At 60.3% G+C, this 11,969-nt stretch overlaps 4 protein-coding genes across 4 annotated transcripts; 3 read left to right on the plus strand and 1 right to left on the minus strand.

Moving 5' to 3' along the window:
* Positions 1–1,397: 1,397 nt before the first annotated feature.
* PLICBS_008444 (uncharacterized protein) lies at positions 1,398–2,847 on the plus strand (the record flags this gene model as incomplete). The annotated part of the gene is made up of 2 exons (XM_018324033.1): positions 1,398–1,470; positions 1,544–2,847. The coding sequence occupies 2 exons, from the start codon at positions 1,398–1,400 to the stop codon at positions 2,845–2,847; spliced, it is 1,377 nt and encodes a 458-aa protein (XP_018177212.1).
* A 1,074-nt stretch (positions 2,848–3,921) lies between these two features.
* Positions 3,922–5,598, plus strand: PLICBS_008445 (uncharacterized protein; the record flags this gene model as incomplete). The annotated part of the gene is made up of 3 exons (XM_018324032.2): positions 3,922–3,924; positions 4,012–5,107; positions 5,294–5,598. 3 exons carry the CDS (start codon positions 3,922–3,924, stop codon positions 5,596–5,598), a joined length of 1,404 nt encoding a protein of 467 aa, XP_018177211.2.
* A 367-nt stretch (positions 5,599–5,965) lies between these two features.
* PLICBS_008446 (RuvB-like protein 2) lies at positions 5,966–7,530 on the minus strand (the record flags this gene model as incomplete). Its single annotated transcript, XM_018324031.2, has 3 exons — positions 5,966–7,148; positions 7,218–7,444; positions 7,522–7,530. 3 exons carry the CDS (start codon positions 7,528–7,530, stop codon positions 5,966–5,968), a joined length of 1,419 nt encoding a protein of 472 aa, XP_018177210.1.
* Positions 7,531–9,737: 2,207 nt separating this feature from the next.
* On the plus strand, positions 9,738–11,489 carry PLICBS_008447 (uncharacterized protein; the record flags this gene model as incomplete). The annotated part of the gene is made up of 1 exon (XM_018324030.2): positions 9,738–11,489. One exon carries the CDS (start codon positions 9,738–9,740, stop codon positions 11,487–11,489), a length of 1,752 nt encoding a protein of 583 aa, XP_018177209.2.
* Between the last annotated feature and the right edge of the window lie 480 nt (positions 11,490–11,969).

Genomic DNA, 11,969 nt, shown 5'->3' on the forward strand with positions numbered 1-11,969 from the left:
AGCGCCATGGCGCTTCATTCATTCCTGGAGCTGCTGGGGCCCGCTCGCAAACCGGACGATGATGTCTGGTCAGCGACGACGATGGAGTCGCGGCGGAGGCGGCGGCAGTGGCAGTGGCAATGGACCCGGCCTGGGGTGAGGAGGAGCCCCGTTGCCGTTCTGGCCACCCGGGTTGGCGTCCTGCGGGTTGCGATGCCCTACGCAAGTGCTCTGTCTGGACCGCTGTTGGTCCCCCCATGCCCCCCCATGCCATCCATCCCACGCACCAGCGCACCAACCGTCGTGGTGGCCGGGTTTGCTAGCTCGAGTTCGTGCCCACGGAGCAACGGAGACCTGACTGCGGGGAGGATGAGGGAGGGGGAGGGGAGGGGTGGGCAATATTATGCGTGTCCAGAGGCAGAATGTCCAGCCAGAGAGGAGGACCGACCAAAGGAATCGAGAGGTCCACGGTACTCGTACAGTACTCGTATAGCGTCACTCGGGGCCCCGTACCTTAGGTACGGACTTGGGGTTACTTCGATTGCCTTGGCGGTAGTGGCCAACTGCGAGGTATCATAGTCCACTCGTCGGCGAGTAAGTCGAGTCGCTCGTCGGACGGGACGGAGCCCGGGCGTGTCTACTTCCAAGACACGTCGGTCAGGATGACTCGACGTCGCTCGTCGCTCGCTCGCTCGCTAAGCCTTGCACGAGTTTCGGAGTGGCTTCCAAATCCCCACGATTCCTTCTATTCTGGTGCCGGTCCATCCCTCCCCCCTCGTCCATGGCGGTGTCAGAGACGAGAAAGAGGCGTGCGGCGTGGGCGTGCCTGTCCGCCCGTCACGGGGTGGTGGTGGTGACCTCGAGGTACTTCCATTGCTCCAGGCTGCCCTGCCCACTGGGCACTGCACTGCAGGCTGGTGCCCGCCCGCCCACGCTGTCTGCCCGCTCATCAACCGCTGCTGCTACCGCTACCGCTACCGCTACCGCTACCGCTAGGGTGCCCCACCGCCTCCAACCTTGGCTCTCCGCTCCGTCCATCCTTCTCCAAGACTCTGACCTGACCTGGCCTGGCCAGCCTTGCCCGGGCTCTTTAACGAGCACATTTGTCCCCCTCGATCACTCCGCGATCTCCCAGCTCACCTTGCCCTGCCCACTACCCCGGATTTCCCCAGCCCCAAGCATGTGCTCGTACATATTCTAGGCACTCGCAGACTTTCTTCCCTTTACTCGCTTCATCATACCTACTCTCGTTCGCATGGCATCCGGCGGCAGCAGCAACCCCTCGATTCTGCATTCCTTGTAAACCACCACCATCGCCAGCATCACCACGCCATCACGACGAACAACACCATCCCCATCCAGCCCTCTCACCGCCCGACAGACGACGACCACAGCGAGACACCGCACAAAACGCCCTCATGCTCGCCGTCCAGCAGGCTCCCAGGATGGGTTCTACGCAGCCTGACTCCGACCCCTTACTACCCTTCGGCTGTGCGTCCCACCCCTCGTCTGCCCTCCTCACCCACGGGCCTTCAATACTGACTGGCTTGCCTCGTCGCTGCAGATGCCGTTGACCCGACCCAGGAGTCCCTCTTCGATGCCCCCGACCCTGCGCCGGGGGCACCGCTCCTCTCCGAGACCGACAGCAAGTTCCTTAGCTCCTTCTTCGAGGACTTGACGGCCAACCAATACAACATGCCGTCCTTCGGCGAGGGGCTCAACTTCAGTGATGCCTGGCTCGACCTGCCACCGCAGTTCATGGGCACGGCGACCTCGTTCGGCCCACAGTCCGGCTCTCTAGACTCCTCGGGCGACCAGGGCTACGCCAACAGCAACAACGGCCACAGTAACAGTAACGCTCAGCTCGAGCTGCAAAGGATGATGTCTGGTTCCAGCCTCATGCCCCCTCCCCCGCCCCCTCCATCACAACCCCAACCGTTCCAGCAGCAACATTCCGACGACGTCCTCAGTGCTGCCGCGACCCTCCTTCAGAACGGCTCCAGCTCTCGGGGCAGCGTCTCGTCCAAGGGCGGTGACTCGCCGCAGTCGAGGCGGCCGGTCGGGGGGTACCCCGTGGGCCACCTGCGCCACCAGCCGATGGAGGAGTTCAAGGAGGAGAACCGCAGGAGCAGTCTCGTGACGGAGCACGACAACACGTTCACCGAGTGGATGTGGGGGTCCAAAGAGCGAACGCCGGTTCGAAAGGTCAACCTGGGCGATATCCAATGGGGGTCGGATTCCAATTTTGGCACTCCACAAGGATACGTCCCGGAGCCACACAAGGAGTCAGTCGAGTCTCAGCAGCAAACGCAGCTCAAATGCCTCGAGTGCCTTGAGGTTAACAAGAGCGCTGCTAACACACGGCCTAGTAGCCCCGTCAACGGTCGCAGCCCTCTGGAACCCAGAGATGGCTCGGACTACATCAAGCGAGAGGACGACCCCAACGCGCCGCCTCGCAAGAGGCGCAAGAGCAAGAACGTCAGGGAGGCCGCCGATGAGGACGAGGACGACGAAGTCAACTCGTCCAAGTCCGGCAAGAAGCGGAAGCCCAGGTCTGAGCGAAACGGTACCTCGCCACTGTCCGATGCAACGGCTAGCAGCAGGCGGCGCAAGTCAACGGCCAACGGCGCCAAGCCTCCCCGCGAGAACCTCACCGAGGAGCAAAAGCGAGAGAATCACATCCGGAGCGAGCAGAAGCGACGCACCTTGATCAAGGAGGGCTTTGACGACCTCGGAGACCTTGTTCCCGGCCTCAAGGGTGGCGGCTTCAGCAAGAGCACGACGCTTGCAATGGCCGCCGAGTGGCTCGAGGACCTCCTCCGGGGCAACAAGACCTTGGCCGCCCAGGTAGCCTCGCTTGGCAGCTGAAGTCGTCGGTCGATATTTATTTTCCGCTTGAGCGTGTTTTCGTGTTTGATGAAAGGGGCAAGGGGCCCCACGGCTGGATACCACGGCGTTTACCACTGGCGGCTTATTAGGACACATACCACCTGTACACGATACTTGGTGGTCGGATTTGCTTGGAGGCGTGCGTGCAGAGCTCTACTATGATGATACCTATGTAATACTGCACTGGCATTGGAGCGATGGATCTCGGTTTTCAATGTGTAAAAGGGGGCGAGACTGATGAGACGTTGGGGCCCAAAGTCTGGTACAGGGGTCAAAATAAAAAGCTATCAACATCACTTGCTCACGTCCGGCTGTCGGATGGTACTGTATGAACACGCCGGCATGCGTCACTCCCCCTTTTGGGCATGCCGGTGACGGAATGAGGGGAACATTACTCGACGGCAGCCAGCCGAGCCGCCTTGGACGACTCGCAGCCGGATGAACAAGACATTGGGCCGGGCCGAACCCGTGGGGGGCCGCCCTTGCTGACCTGCCGGAGTCTTCGTTTGCCGATAATTGTCGCCCTTTACCATACGTCTTGTGTGCGACTGCGAATCTCGATGACGCAGCATTGCATTTGCATTACTGCACGGGAGGGGGCTGGGCTGGCGTTGCCTTGCCGAAACCAGTTGAGCGCCGCAGCCCCCAAACCACCTGCGTCGCTGTGTCCAGATAGGCTCCCGAGATTGGCTCGCGGGTGTCGCGCCCAGGAACGAGCCGACAGGGATGCTGCTTACGGGGCGGGCGGCTCTTTGCCAGGAGTCGCGGGCAAGCAGGCTTGCCGGGACACTTGTGGGTAGCAATGTCCCGCTCTTTGGGTCTGTCGATCCTTGGGACGTCGCAGGAGTTGAATTCGCTTGGGTGTGTCTGTCTGCGAAGTGGGCTGAGCCGTCGGCAAGGATGTGCGGTTTTCGCGGTTCGGTTCGTTGTCACGGCGTTTCCCTCAGTCTCCTTCCGCTTGACTTCGTTCACACCGCTTTGGCTTTTTGGGGCTTCATGGACGAGTCTGGCTTGCTGTGAGTCTCTGAGGCTGGCGGCTACGGACTGTCCAACATGGTATGTGCCGTTGACGTCCCGTTGTAACGGGGTATGGATGAGTGAATTGTGTCAATGGCTGACGAGAATTGGGCTCGTGGGTGACAGCGCGACGACGAGCGATACCCCACGGCGGTTGTCACCGACAACTATGCCTCGGGCCTGGAGGTCGCGGACCAGCAGCACGTCGACCCCCATGGGCGCGACAAGCTGACGCCGGAGGAGGTGCCCAAGGACGACGTCGACAAGCAGGCGTACCACGCAGACAAGGAGGCCGTCGGGCCAGCAACAGGTGGTGCGGCTCCGGCGAGGACGTGCTGCGGCCTGAAGCGGCGGACGTTTCTCATCGTCGTGGCTGTCGCGGCAGTCATTGTCATCGGAGCCGTGGTGGGAGGCGTCGTCGGCGGTCTGCGCGCGAACAAGGACAGCGACGTCAACACCAGCTCCGGCTCGGGCCCCGGCTCGGACTCGGACGCGCCACAGCCGACCTGGACGGGCACCGGCCCGGCCCCGATACCCACGGGTCCGATCCAGCCCAGCCAGCGCTCCCTGGCCGTCTCCGCGTCCGCCGACAACGAGACGCAGGAGCTGCAGCTCTTCTACCAGGACCTGGGCACAACAGACGTTCTCCTCCGGCGGATACGCAACGACGAGGCACGAACAGAGCACAAGCTCAACCTCACCATCCCGCCAGACTGGGGCACCTCCCTCGCCGCCGCCGCAGTCAACGGCACCGGCACCGGCTCCGGCTCCTCCACCACAGACCCCGTATCGACGCAGCTCTTCTACATCTCCAGCGCGGGCCGCGCCAACGCCAGCGTCGTGCAGGCGACGCTCGAGTGCCCGCCCCGGGGCGAAACCTGCGCGACGCGCTCCAACACCGTCGTGTCGGCCAACGTGACGGGCCACCGCGTCAACGCCCGGACGCGGCTCGCGGCGCTGCGCATCGGCGGCGACGGTGGGGGCGGCGGCGGCGGCATCCTGCGCGTGTACTACCAGGCCGAGGACGGGAGCCTGTCGGTGCTCAACGGCGACAGGGCGGCGAGCAGCGGGTGGACGACGACGCTGGTCCGCACGGGCGTGTACATGAGCTCGGCGATTGTGGCGCACGGGCCGGACAAGGACGACCTGAGCTTGTATTACATCAACAGCACGAACCAGCTGCAGTTTCTCGAGTATAGCGACATACTCGGGCCGAACCGCGGTAAGAGATTGCTGCTACTTCTCCTCCTCCTCCTCTTCCCCCTTTCCTTTCCCTTCCCTCCCCCTCCTTTTCCCCCTTCCAGCCGTAACAACGACAGAAAAATAAACTATTCCCGCAGACCACACACCTCGTGATGTGGCTATAGAAAGAAGAGAAGGGCGGTTTCGCTAAGTTTTATACCTGCAGCGGAACCCGTCAAGACGGCCCCCGGCTCGGCGTGGGACCCCTCCGTGTCCATGGCGGGCGTCTTCGTGCCGGGCCTCAGCCCGCGGCGCCTCTTCTACGCGCAGCCCTCCAACGGCACCATGGTCGCCTACTACAAGCCCGGGGCCGACTTCCGCTCCAGCACCGACCCCAACTGGGGCACCGTCGACGGCGGGCTGGCCGCCGCCGCCTGGGCCCGCCAGACCCGCGTCTACTACTTCCAGGGCAAGGACCTCGTCGTGTCGGTGCAGAACGTGACGGGCTGGGAGAAGCCCAAGGTGCTCTAGGCGGATGGACTGACTGGCGGTGATTAGCAGCCAGGATCACATCCGTGGCAGTGTACATACATATCTAGCGAGACTGCCCTCTGCGCCGATCTGTGGGCATTAATGGGCTGCACATAATCTACTTTTTCGAGCTCGACAAGCCACATCGTCACCGAATCATACTGGGCATCGTGCGTGCAACTGACGAAACCTCTGGCACGTCTCGCTGTCTCTTTGCGGCCCTTGACGCCCGGACCTTGTATGATACAGGGGAACGGATATCCCCGAGTCCTCCCGTCGTTTTGAACACATTTTAAACACCAAATAAAACGCCAGCCAGCTCTCTCGCATGTAAATCAGTCCCGTACCTTGATCTCCGCCAGTCCCTCTAGCTGAGGTCCATCTTCTCCTCGCCCGTCGTCCCGTTCGTCACCGACAGGTCCACGGCGCCGTCGTTGCCAATCAGCTTCTTCTCCGAGTCGGACACGAACTTGACGCTGCGGGCCGAGTCGTAGAACAGCTGGAAGCTGCGCTGGACGTCCTCCACCGACACCTGCTTGGCTTTCCGCTTGGCCGACACGAGCTGTGAGGTGCTGATGAGGTTGCTGGAGTAGCGCAGGCCCGCCTCCTGGCCGATTTTGGTGAGCAGTGCGAGGGCGTCGGGAGACACATCAACCTCCTCCTCTTGGGCGCGGATAGTCAGAATCTGCTTAATCTCGTCGCCCGAGTAGGGGTGCGTGTTGATGATGACGACGCGGTCGAGGAAGTCGAGCGGCAGGCCGTGCGGGCTGCGGTAGTCGGTGCCGCGGATGCGAGAGTTGCCACGGTTGCTGGCCATGATGACGACGGGCGCCAGCTCGTCCTCCAGCGCGCGGTTGATGTACGAGAAGCTCTCGATGTCGAGCATGTGCACCTCGTCGATGAAGAGAACGCCGGGGACGATCTCAGCCTTGCCCTCCTCCTTCCACTCGCCCACCTTGGTGTTGATCTGATCGCGGATCTCGCTGCGGATCTCGCCCGTGTCGCCGGAGAACAGGGCGAGGAAGCCCTGCGTCCTCGAGTTGATGACATCAATCTCGTGCAGGGTAACGGTGTGGACCACCTCCTTGCGCTTCTGAAGCTCGCCGTCGGGGCACTGCAGGAACTTGGTGTCGACACCCATCGCGTCGTAGTCGCGGGACCGGGCGTACGACCGGCCGAGCTTGGTGATCTTGCCCGACGACTTGTCGATGGAGATGATGTCGCCAGCCATGACACGCTCCTTGGTCATGGCGTCGATCATCTTGCTGCCCATGTCGTAAACGGCCTCCATGTCGGTCGTCTTGATGGTCAGCTTGCCCTGCTTGGCGCTGCCCGTGACACTCCGGTCGATCTGAATCTCGACGACCTCGCCCTCCATTATTTCGCTCTCCTCCTTGATGCGGACGCCGATGGACTTGCGGAAGGCCTGGGTGAGCGCCTCGGTCTTGGACATTTCGAGGGAGAAGATTTCGGACGACGCGAGCGAGGTGAAGGGGACGTCGGGGCCGAGAGACTGCGCCATGCCCATTGCGATGGCGGTCTTTCCGGTGCTGCGACATGTCAGCGCGCGCATTCTCGCGTCAAGGGCGTTGGGGCGAGTGGCGTGCGTAAAGGCTTACCTGGGCGGGCCAGCGATGAGCACGGCGCGGCCGGCAATCTTGCCATCCTTGATCATCTGCAGAATCACGGCGGCGGCCTTGCGAGCCTTTTCCTGGCCTACCAGGCCTTGCGACGCGGCGCGGGGTTCGAGGCTGGTGGCATCGACGCCGAGACCGCGGATGTGCGAATGCGCGGCGATGAGGTTGAGACCACGGAGGTCCTTGGATTCGGACACGGTCATCAGTGGCTGCGCGAGCAAGCACAATTAGCGAAGTTCCAGACTCCCGCGCAGCGTATAGCATTGAACGGCTTGGGTCGACTTACTGCAGCCATGGTGTGCGGTGTTTCCTCGGCGCGATGGCTGGGGGTGGTTTGGAGGCTGGAGGGAACGAAGGTGGTGATGCAGCCTTGGAGGTTGTCGCCCTTCGAAAAATGCCAGGAGCACCAGCCAGCCCATTACCTTACCAGCCAGGCTGGCGAGGTACCTGCGCTGCGGCACACGCAGGATGTACCACTCGATCCACTTTGCGCGGCTGGGCGCTTAGCACGGAACGTGTTATTCGCTGTGGTTGGCGCGCAGGACGGGAGCCTGGAGGGGCTTGACGCACCAGAGAGCCCTGGAGAGCGCTGCTGTAGGCGCCTGTAGAGCGGGCAGCTTATGTTCCGTACTTGTACCTCTCGCGGCCCCGTTCAACAGGTGCAAACGTGCAAGCTACGCCGGTACCTAGTACTAGGTAGTTAGTACGGGAAGCTCTCTCAGCCGTTGACTTTAGGCTTAGCACCTTACTTCCCAAGTTCTCGTTTGCAACTAGACCCTTCACCGCATCTTTTCAGTTCGTGAAGCTGAGCTGGTTCTTCCCTTGCATGGAACATTGGGCGACTTCCCGTGGCGACAGCAAACCTGCTTCTGTTCAAGTCGACAGGCGTGTGGCATCTGCGGGACTCAACCCTGCAGACGGGAGCGTGGCAACCGAGCGCTCCACTGAGCAAACGGCGCCCAAGGCAGATTAAGCACGGCCACTGACACTCAACGACGGGACCTGTCACCTCGATTACCGATCCCACGGGCCGCCCGGGGCAGCCTCTCTTTGTCCTCCTTTGCGCCCCGCTGCTTCGACAACGGCAGCCACGCATCCGCGGTCACGACTCTGCTACAGGGGTACGGGGTTCAAAAGGGGACCCTCCGGCGAGGTACTGGACCCTGAAGGCTCATGGCTGCGGATGCTTGCTCACAAGCACTGTCATCCTGTTGGCGCCGTCCGGTCTCTGGGTCCCATCTCCAGTCTCTGTCGCCTCAATCGCACGGCCCCTCCAATAAAGCAGCCCGACGTTACACCGGCTGCAGTCAGTCCTGATTGTCAACCCGTCCAGCATATTCGTACGGAGTACCTCAAACTCCGTACGTTGAATGAACGGCAACGGCTCAGGCAACCCCTGTTCACAACTGCTCCTGCCGGGCAACTGCCGGCAGCCCTCCATTGCACTCCAACTTCCTTCTGTGCCCTTCCATGCTCACGTGCGCTGCCCAGGCAACTTTGCACTCTCACATTCACTGCCCGTCCTGTTCGCGGGTCGCAGCTGCACCGCCCGGCTGCCTCTTTCCTCTCCTCCCAACTTCGCGCCGCGCTTTGTTTATTTCAGCGGAACCCCCCGCGGGTCGCTCTTTCCTGGCTGGAAAGGATCCCGATGAACTGCCCCCAGCGAGTCGCGTCCTTGAATTCAGGATCGCACGAGCACGGCCATCTGTTTCCTCCTACTCGTCTCGTCTAGTCGCCCTCTCCCAGGAATCCCGGCCACATGTTTTATAATGGCAACCACGTCTTCTCGCACTGGTTTCGACCGAAGAGACTCGGATCGAAGGGACTATGACCGACGTAACTTTGATCGACGGGACTCGGACAGATGGGATTCTGACCGACGAGACTCTGATTCACGAGCGTCTGATCGACGAGATCGGTCTCGATCTCGGGAGCGCGGCCGGGGAACCGATCGTGATCGCGACCGGGACACCAGGGCATGGGACAGAGACAGCGAAAGAGATCGAAGCAGAGGCCGGGATTGGGGCCATGACCGAGATCAATATGGTCGTGATCGTGACCGCGACGGTGCTCGAGGTGCGCTCTCTACTGCGTGCCTATTGGCAGAGGTGATGCTAACAATGCACTACTCGAACAGTAGAACAACGCAGAGACGATTATGCTAGGAACACTCGTCGTCCTGCTAGTGAGAGAGTCAGCTCGTCGCCGGCCATCACGTCCAACTCGGCATCGTCTTCTATCCGCAACGGCGCCGCCTCAGACCGTCGAAGTCCAGACCCCCAAACGTCACCGAACGCACGCCAACAAGCCACAGCGCCAGCCAAAAGCACTGCAGCACCCATTGCACCAAAGCCAGTCCCAGTTTCTAGTGCACTGCTAGATCAGAGCGTGCAGCGTGGAGTAGAGACTCTATGTGAAAGGCTCTTCTGGTACATGCAGAGGGAAAGGGCGGATACGAAGTTCAAAAAGACAAAAGCCGACGTCGATCGGTGCAGACCCAGCATGTCCGAGTATGGCAGCGCGTTCGAAGTCTTGGTCTCGCAGAAGGACGCTGCCTTGCAGGACAGGGACAAGTGCTGCGCCCGAGTGGACGCGACGGATCAGAAATTACAGAAAGTGTCGCAGTCAGTCTTGGCAGCCATGAGACGAGAGATTGCCGAGTCGATTGTTAAGTCGGGTGTTCTAGAGCCCGGCAACGGGCCCGACAAGGCAGTGACACTCTCGCGATCCGACTTTGAATTGGAAAGAACCTCCCTCAACGGCCAGATCGCGGAACTACGGACGCAGCTACTTGTTGAGAAAGCCAGAAACGGCAATCTAGAGCAGCGGCTTGAGAGAATCGAGGCCCAACTTGTCGCCGGCGTGCCCGCAAAGCGACAGGAACCAGACAGTGGTACCGAGGACAAGGTCGCCACCATGATGGGTGAGGCGGTGAAGGACCTCGTCACGCGAGATCAGCTTAACCACGCGGTGCAAGAGCTCGATGTGCGACTGTCCGCGTCGGACATGACCCAGAGTGATCAGTCCTCAATTCTCCATGCGTCTGCTGGAGAAAAGACTGGACGCAAGTTGGCTTCGATGGAGAAGTTCATACAAGGACTCTACTCGAATGTTCCGACGGAGGACTCCAACGAGCTTCCAGCATGCATTCGGTCGTTGATGGCGTCGGTGAATGGCCAAGAGCGAGCCATTCAAGAACAAGCCGAGCATCGAGAGGCGACCCAGTCTGCCATTGAAGAACTGAAGAGATCGGCGAATGGTCAAGAGCAGACTGAGTATCGACGGGCGACCGAGTCCGCCATTGAAGAACTGAAGAGATCGGCGAATGGTCAAGAGCAGACTGAGTATCGACGGGCGACCGAGTCCGCCATTGAAGAACTGAAGAGATCGGTGAATGGCCAGGAGCGAGCCATTCAAGAACAAGCCGAGCATCGAGAGGCGACCCAGTCTGCCATTGAAGAGCTGAAGAGGTCGGCGAGTGGTCAAGAGCGAGCCATTCAAGAGCAGACTGAGCATCTACAGGCGACCGATTCCGCCATTGAAGAACTGAAGAAGTCGGTGAATAATCAGGAACGAGCCATTCAGGAACAAGTCGAGTATCGACAGACGACCGAGTCCGCCCTTGAAAATATGAAAGGCTCGATGATCAAAGTCGGAGAGGATTCGAGTGCCTCAGAAACGCCCCGACAATCAGTTCTGGATTTCCCGTCCATCGACGCCTTGGAATCATTTATACTGACTACGTCCAAGGAGCCGCTCAAAGTACTGAGCACAAACCTCGGGCGCTTTCTGGACACGGAGAGAAATGAAAGAATCAAGATCGCCAGCGAGACCCAAGAAACAGCATCATCCCTTCTGAGGCTCGAGACAGAGTACGGAGGCCTCGTCAAGACGCAGGAAGAACGACACTCGGGCCTGATTTCGGATCTGGCCTTGTTGGGCGAGAAGCTCGGGACGGTGGACTCGAGCCTGACCGCCGTCAAGGACGACTCGAGCAGTTGTTTTGACGAGCTGCAGCTCCAGATCAGAAGCATGCAAGGATGGCAGAACAACTTTACGACGCGTCAATTGCATGAGGCTATCCTCCGCGAGATGAACAAGCTGGTTCCAAATGGGCTGAACTCAATTATGCAATTGACATCACGGATTGAGTCGATGGAAGGCTGGCTGAGGTCCGAGCAGAGTTATGGAGCGAAACGGCGCAAGACGGAGCATGAAGGCCCCTATCCGTCGAATGGCCACGTGACGACCTAGTGCAAGCTTTTTCACGGCGCAGCGTATTGTTGGACGGCGAGTGAACAGGCTGTGACGGCCAGCTGGACAGCAGAGATGACGGGAAAACTCTTGGTGTTTGGGCGCAACTGTGAATCTGCCGGGAATGGTGCTGCGATATACCCTTTCTTTGGGACACGATGGATCGGTGGGCCTGTTGGACTGCGCCTTTGAGTCTTTGTTGGTAAAGAGTAAGAGTACTTTGAGGCTACCCCTCAAATTGATTGACGCATGGTTTACTTCGTGAGGCGTGCCTGTTGCGTTTGTGGAAGCATGACACTTGGGAGAACATCGTTTAGTCCTATGCCATCTAAAACAATGTCGCGTGCCAGCTGCCCAGCCACGGCATGCACGCACATTGGCGCCTGCAGGGCTGCAATCAACGACGGCGCGTTTGCGGGCGAAAACTCTGCAGCAAATACTCTTGTTCTTATTGTACTCTGTAGTCATTGACCTATTGTG

Source organism: Purpureocillium lilacinum (assembly GCF_023168085.1).
Source record: "Purpureocillium lilacinum CBS 284.36 DNA, scaffold_6, whole genome shotgun sequence".
Classification (NCBI taxonomy): Eukaryota; Fungi; Ascomycota; class Sordariomycetes; order Hypocreales; family Ophiocordycipitaceae; genus Purpureocillium; species Purpureocillium lilacinum.